This window comes from Corvus moneduloides, chromosome 3 (genome assembly GCF_009650955.1).
Source record: "Corvus moneduloides isolate bCorMon1 chromosome 3, bCorMon1.pri, whole genome shotgun sequence".
NCBI classification, from domain to species: Eukaryota; Metazoa; Chordata; class Aves; order Passeriformes; family Corvidae; genus Corvus; species Corvus moneduloides.
The window spans coordinates 92,961,143-92,968,498 of record NC_045478.1 but is presented as its reverse complement, the minus strand read 5'-3'; the positions used below and the strand labels follow the sequence as shown (position 1 = coordinate 92,968,498).

The following is a 7,356-nucleotide window of genomic DNA, read 5'->3' as shown; positions in this document are numbered from 1 at the left end:
CCCATGGGTTCTAAGTGGCTGGGAGCCTATCAGTCAGTCCCTGATAACTTTCCTGACTGTTTTGCCAGGGAGGTGCTGGAGGACTGGCCATGGGAATGGGGCACCTTGCTTGTGCCCGAGGATAGCTGGTGCAGCAGGAGCTGGTGCTGGTCTGGCCTGCGTTTCTGTGGGGAAAGGCTGTGGCGAGCTTCCCTGCTGCCGCAGGCCCCATGCAAGCTCCCGGGGTGGCTCAAGGGACTCGAGACAGAACACACGAGCCCTCCCTGTGGATCTGTGCTCTGAATCGGAGGTCAGGACAGACAGGTCAGCGCATCCCTTTCCCCTCCTGGGCTGAGCGGGTTGCAAGCCAGGATGCGGCAGCGCACAGGCAGCGGCCACTCCACTACATCCCGACCACAGCCCGCCCGGATCGGAAACTCAGGGAACGCTGACCGGCCGGGAAGAGCCGGTGACCCTTTAAGCGGAGTCCCCGCCCCGTGCCGCCCTGTCCCGCCCCGTCGGGCCAATGTGCGCCGCGGCTGCCGCGCCGCTTGTTACAAGTTTCCCGTGGCGGCGGTGCCGGAGGGACCCCGGGGCGGCGGCGCCCGGCGGTAGCGGCGGGGCGCGATGCTCGGTGCCCGCCTGGGGCCGAGCGGGCGGGAGCGCTGCCATGAGCGGAGCCCGGTGTCCCGCCCAGGGAGCTCTGCCGTCCCGCAGTGAGCACTCTGCGCCGAGTGTCTCTTGTCCCCTGCAGCACGCTGCCAGCTGGTACCTCCCTCCTTTCTGAAGCGTAACTGGGGAGGGGGTGGAAGGCAAAGGAAGTTTGGTGCTCGTTTTTTTTTTTCTGTAGGCTTTGGAGGGGGATTCCCTGTGCCTCCCAGCGCGGAGGGCTGTAGGACAGAGTGCGGCGGCGGAGGGGAAAGGGGCACAGCTGGGAGCGGCTGTGCGGAGCCGTGCCCCCACCGCCGCGTACCTGGGGTGCTGGATGCGAGCTCCGCGCAGCTCCGCCGAGCGTAGCGGCGCGGCAGATGCAGATGCGTGTGTGTGTGTATGCTTAACCCTTTCTTGGCTCCTCGGATTTGTACCATGCTGAAGATCCTCACCAAAAAGCTCAGGAACCAGAGTTTGAACGAAATTCAACCTTTCCAGCTAAAGGTAAGAAAACCCGTTTTTGTCTCGGTTGTTTTTTGTCCCCTTCAGGTAATTACTAAGGGGGCCTCGAGGAGCTGGAAGCTTGCAGTGTTTATTATGCTGGGTCGGTTTCCTCTCAGCCAGTGTGCTCAGGAGGAACTGGCCTAGGCTGTATTCCTGTTACTTAAAGTCCCATTCCTTGGCATCCAGAATTACCCTGCACAATTCAGATAATACAGAAAGGTGTATGAAGACAGATGTATCTGTCTGGTTTTTAGAATGTTTTCCTTTAGATGGGATTCACATTTAACTGTGTAGGCATTTGCCTAGATACCTTTGTATGTGTGCAATCTGTGGCCTCCCAGTCCTTGCCAGGCTAGAACCCCATAGTGCTAGGTACTGTACAAACATGATTTACCTAAAATGCCTTTCAGCTCGTTATTTGCATTTCTCTCTCTTCGGGTCCTGAAGGCCAGAATCTGAGCTGAAGTTTGCAGACTGGATCATTGCATTGACCCATGGCTTTCCAGATTCTTCTTACATCCGTTTTTAATGTTTAAAATAAAACTGAGGATCACAGATTCAGGATAAGAACTGTCTAAGCCTTTCCTGCAAAATACAAAGAGGAATTTTTGAGCCATATACCACGGGATAAAAATGGATCTGTGACGAATGAGAAAAAAATACCAGATCCTGGTTTGGCAAAATTGTTGTGAATCAAGGAATATCCCGTGAAATCAGCAGAGTTACTCTGGATTGGCACCAGTGCTGCGGGAAATGTAGCACCTGGCCCCAAATAAAAGAAGGGATCTGGGAAAAGTAGCAGCCCTCGTTGCTTGAGTTGGGGGCTGGGGATCCGTATACCAGACTCCAGTGGAGTCTTTTGTATGTGTTACACAGAGGCTCATTGCCGTGTGGCTGCACTTCTGCGCAGTCACTCTGGACAGGCTGATGGCAACTTTGATGAAACATCAGCACTGTTTCTAACAAAGTTTGCTGTACTTCTTCCCCTGGGGATTGCACGTTCTGTGGCTCTCAGGGGAGGCAGGGTTAGATTTTATTTTTGGAAGTAAAATAAGGACAATGCTTTAGGTTGTAGTGGATTGATTCAGTGCAGAGTATCTGCAGAAGCAGTGAGGGATTTTTTTTTTAACACTGTGTTTCTTGGCCTTATGGCTGCAATCTCCTTTAGCTTTATTGTTTGTCTCTTGGAGCCTCAGGTTGTGAAACCATGAGAATCTTTGGAAGGCGCTCTCAGAGGTAGATACAGCCTTCAGGATGCTTGGAGGCATGCAGGAAAATGTGCATGAGTGGGCATCTGCAGCCATTTTGTTCATATTAGTGCCAAGGTTTTGTGCTGCAGACAGGTGGTCTGCATTTTTGCAGGCTCAATGGAGAAAGTTAAGCTTGCACTGTGCTTTGCTTGCAAGGCTAATGCATAGCCCATCAGAGCTGTCTTTGCAGCCTGCAGTGGGGAGTGGTACAATGACTGGTACACGTGTATGGGCAGAAAGCCAGACTTGCAAACTCTGGGTTTAAATCTGTTTTGTAGGCCTTTGGGGACCATGTACAGCTGCCTGGTCTTGGTTGAGCCTTGCAGCAGCATACTAATTGCTTAATGGAGTGTGCAGTGCTCTGTCTTAGGTGTCGGACCAGAGCTCCTTGCAGGTATAGACCTGGGGTAGGTGTCACAGGGGGTGAGCAGTGTGGGAGCTTCTGGTGCCTGTGCTGTGCATGGACCCTGTGTCAAGGCCAAGTGTCCTGTACCATTTTGCACTACTGCCCTCATGATGTGGGGCTGCCAGGCACTGACCAGACTTCTGCTTTCTTGGCCTTGGTCTGTGTCTATGCAGGTCTGTACGTATTCTGGTTTGTATGGTATATGCATTATTTAAAAGGTCCAGTGTGCTGTCGTTGAAACCTAGTGAAAAGTTAGGTGAGAGCATAGAATCAGGTCTGTAGTCCTGTAAGTGGAGAACGAGCATCAAGTTTGGATAGAGTAAGAATTGATCTGCATTCACCACCCAAACCAAGAGCTTTTTGAGCTTTAATAACAGTGTGCTTAGCTGCTCTTCTCCTTCATTGCCCACTCGCTTTTGCACTTTATGACCTCTATGGGAGGTTCCCAAATTCAAGGAAAAGCAAGCTGCTGTTGTGCTTCTAGCTTACAACTGTATTGAAATCAGCCAAAGTCCCAGGAGACTGTCCTTGGGTAAACTGTCAACTCATTTTTACAAGTGTGGAAGATTTGACCAACCTTGGATTGGCAACCAGGCTCTGGCAATCTTTTCAGGATGAAATTTCTGCCCACTGTAAGGTTTTATTTTTGTATGATGTGTCCTGAATTGGTTTAGTGTGGCTGTGATAGGTCCTCCTAGTCTTTTCCCACTTGGAGAAGCTGAGAGGGTGCCATGGCCTTCTGTAAGTGAAACCAAAAAAATATGCAAGTTTTGGGTGTTGATGTAGTGGACTTCTCTTTTTCCTTACTGAAGCTTTAGGCAGTTGACAACTAGCGCTGCTCAGAGGAGTTTGACTCAGGAGATGTGCTGGTGTCTCTCAGAAAGTGTCCCTTTATTTCCCTTTCTCCAGAAGTCACCGTGGTGGGAAGGGAGGGACTGTGTGACACTTCACCTGATGTTGGGTTAGCATGCTCAGCCAGCAGTTTCTGATAAGGGTGGCTGGGCTCTCAAGTGTGATAGTTGGGGTTCAAATTTGAGCCCCTCACCTTGGAAGATAGCTGACCTTGCTGTCTTCACAGAATCCCAGAATAGGTAAGGTCGAAAGGGACCACAGTAGATCATCTGTTCCAAGCTCCCTGCTCAAGCAGGGTCATGCTAAAGCACATGGCACAGGATTGTGTCCAGATGGTTCTTGAATATCTCCAGTGAGGGAGACTCCACAACCTCTCTGGGCTTGGTCACCCACACAGTAAAGAAGTTCTTCCTCATGTTCAGGTGGAACTTCTTGTGCATCTGTTCCTGCCTGTTGCCCCTTGTCCTATTGCTCAGCACCACTGGGAAGAGCCTGGAGACATCCTGTTGACACCTCCTCTTTAGGTATTTATATGCATTGATGAGATTCCCTCGCAGTTGCCTCTTTTTGAGACTGACCAAGCCCAGCTCCCTCAGCCTTTCCTGGTAAGAGAGATATTCCAGTCCCTTAACCATCTTTATTACTCTCCACTGGACGTGCTCCAGCAGCTCCATGTCTCTCTTGTACTGGGGAGCTCAGAACTGGACACAGCGCTCCAGGTGTGCCTCACCAGGGCTGAACAGAGGGGCTGGCAGTGCTCATCCCAGTGCACCTCAGGACACCGCCGGCCTCCCTGGCCACAGGACACGCTGCTGGCTCACGGACACCTTGTCGCCCACCAGGACCCCAAGGTTGTTGTCCGCAGAGCTGCTTTCCAGCAGCTGAGCCCCCAGCCTGTGCTGGTCCATGGGGTTATTCTTCCCCAGCTGCAGGACCCTGCACTTCCCTTTGTTGAATTTCAGGAGGTTCCTCTCTGCCCATCTCTCCAGCCTGTTGAGGCCCTTCTGAAGGGTCACACAGCCCTCTGGGGTATCAGCCACTCCTCCTAGATTTGTATTATCTATGAACTAGCTGAGGAGGCATCTGCCCCTTCATCCAAGTCATTGATGAATGAGTTAAACAATATTGGGCCCAGTATTGAACCTTGGGGGACACCACTAGTGACAGGCCTTCAACCAGACAGTGTGCCCCTCATTATGACCATCAAACAGTTGTCAATCTACCTCACTGTCCCCTCATCCAGTCCACACTTCCTGAGTTTGCCTATGAGGATGTTGTGAGAGACAGTGTTGAAAGTCTTGCTGGAGTCAGTGTAGACAGTATCCACTGCTCTCCCCTCATCCAGCCAGGTAGTTCTTTCACTGTAGAAGGCAGTCAGGTTTGTCAGGCATGACATTAGTAAATTCATGCTGACTACTCCTTGTCATCCATGTGGATACACAGGGCCTTCAGAATGAGGCACTCCATCACATTTCTAGCGATTGAGGTGATGCAGACTGGCTGGTAGTTCCCTGACTCCTAATTCTTGCCTTTTCTGAAGACTGGGGTAACATTTGTTTTCTTCCAGTTCTCAGGCACCTCTCCTGATTGCCATGACCTTTCAAAGATGATCATGAATGGCCTAGCTATGGTATTTTCCAGCTTTCTCAACATTTTTGGAAGCATCCCATCAGGGCCTGTGGACTTGTGGGTGTCAAGTTTTCCTACATGTCTTCCCACTGGACACTTGTGCCCCTGCAGCAGGGGCAGCGTGTCTGCTCCTGAGCTCTTGTAGTTTGTAGCACAGCCTGTTAGTTTAAGAGCTTCAGCTCTTCAACCCTCAGCTTCTGTGGCTAAATCCAAGAAAGGAGAGGGAATTGCCTGGTGACTCAGTCTTTGGTCTACCTCTTGCTTCAGTGGTCTGGTGTTACTTGCTAGAGATTAGGCCGGATTCAGGAACCTTTTTGGCTGTTTTTAAACCAGAAGCAGATCTGACTTAACAGGTTAGGGGTCATCTTTGATAACAGCTGGCAACTGGATCTGTTCCAGAGCAGTTGGGACAGGAGAAAAAGAGTGAGAAGGGGGAGTGTCCCATATTGTAGTGAAATACTTCAAACCAGGAAAGTGAGAGGGACCTGGGGACCTGTAACTGTGGGCCTTTTTTTTTTTTTTTTTTTTTTTTTTTTTTTTGGTGTGTGTTAGTTGTCCAATATTACAGTCTAGTACAGTTTTTTGTTATTTCCTTTCATAGTTTTGGACTGGTAGCCCTGAGAAACACTTTCTGAACTATAAGTCAGGCTGATCTAGGAGCTTTTAAAATGCATATCTTGGGCTTGCATGTGGGTTTGTGATGGAGTACTGATATTGAGCCCTTAGAAGTATTCTCTGACCAACTCTGTGAGCTTTCTGCAAATCAAATGTCTTGCTCATCCCCACAATTTGGGGTAGGGATTTCTCACACAAATGTGTTTCTTCCAAGTTTCTCTTTAACTCTTGTGGCTTTGCTATTTATGTAGTGGCTAAAGTGTGGGTGTCTCTTTTCTGAGCTTTGCTTGCAAGCAAGGTCCTTGGGGTATGGAGCATCTGGCTGGAACAAGTCTGTGCATTGCCAGTCAAACTAAGCCCTTAATTAGTGGCCCTAGGTGTTATCACAGTGAAACAGTTGGATTGTGGTGTGTTAAAAAATTAACTGGCTGGAACATGCAGCCGAAAAAAACTGAGCACTTTAAAGGTGGCAATTTCATTCCAACTTTGCTGTTGACACAAATAACTTTGGAGGTGATACAACTGATGTTCTAATCCACAGCAGTTGTTAAATTACTTATGTACTAGGCATATTCATTTTGGTCCTGGGCAGAAGTAATTCAGACATGTTTGTCACTTCCTTGATCAATGGTATGAAGTCATATGTGAGTGTTGTGGTGACAGAGAACTGCATTTCTCTTCCACATAATTTTAGCCTTATGCTTGCTTAAAGGGAATTGTGTGCTAGGCATTAACAAAGCCACTGCGTCAGCTCTCCTCATGTACCCTTGCAGCTTGTATGTGTGCATACACAGCACTGGGGACCAGAAAGTCATCTCAGTTATTTTCTACTGGCCTGTGTATCTGGAATCGGCTATGAGAGTCTGGGCTGGCTGGCCAGCCCTGACGGGCAACTGGAAATCATCTTCATCCTCCCTGTATGAAGGGGATTCAGCTGGCCGTGCAAAGTGAACCTCAAGCTTGCAGGCAGTGACTCCTGAGTCACTGTCCCTGTGGTAGCTTGTTACTCTGCAGAGCCGGGCGTGTTATTTTTTTCTCCTTAGACCAAAAGAGAGTGGAGTAGTGTTGTTACTGATGCACAGTGGGTGTGCTTTCAAAGGTCTGCATAAGTGCTCGTGCTTACTATGAATGACCACAGACTGATTTCTGTCTTTCTTTGGGCTGATTGCTTGTCATGTGTCACAGGTCTTCAGCTTGGCACAGGGAAAATTTAGCTTTGTCTGCTGTGGTGTATGCAGGTTTTCTCTCCTTTCTGGAGTTTTCAGCAGATCCCACCAAACAAGTTCATTCCTCTAGAGCTGGAGGACTCTGTTTTATACTGAAACTTTGCTTTTCTTCCTGTTACATCAACTGGTTGTGTTAGATGCCTCTGGTTTGTTGTAATCTCAGGAAAGACACAAGCGCACAAATCTAAGTGTGTAAGTACAATTTTGACTTTTGGAGTATCTATGAATATGCCTGAAGTTATGT

The 7,356-nt window shown here is 49.2% G+C and overlaps 1 protein-coding gene across 5 annotated transcripts in view; it reads left to right on the top strand.

The window, feature by feature from the left end:
* The first annotated feature begins 551 nt into the window (after nt 1-551).
* Nucleotides 552-7,356, top strand: part of LOC116441162 — a 66,875-nt gene continuing 60,070 nt past the window's right edge. For 2 of the 5 annotated variants that reach the window (XM_032102793.1, XM_032102788.1), the window contains exon 1: nt 554-1,134. In XM_032102793.1, the coding sequence (XP_031958684.1) occupies nt 1,030-1,134 (105 nt within the window). In that variant the 5' untranslated portion in view covers nt 554-1,029. Of the gene's footprint in view, nt 1,135-7,356 lie in introns of all 5 variants that reach the window. The other 3 variants (XM_032102790.1, XM_032102792.1, XM_032102791.1) reach the window with 3 other exon arrangements.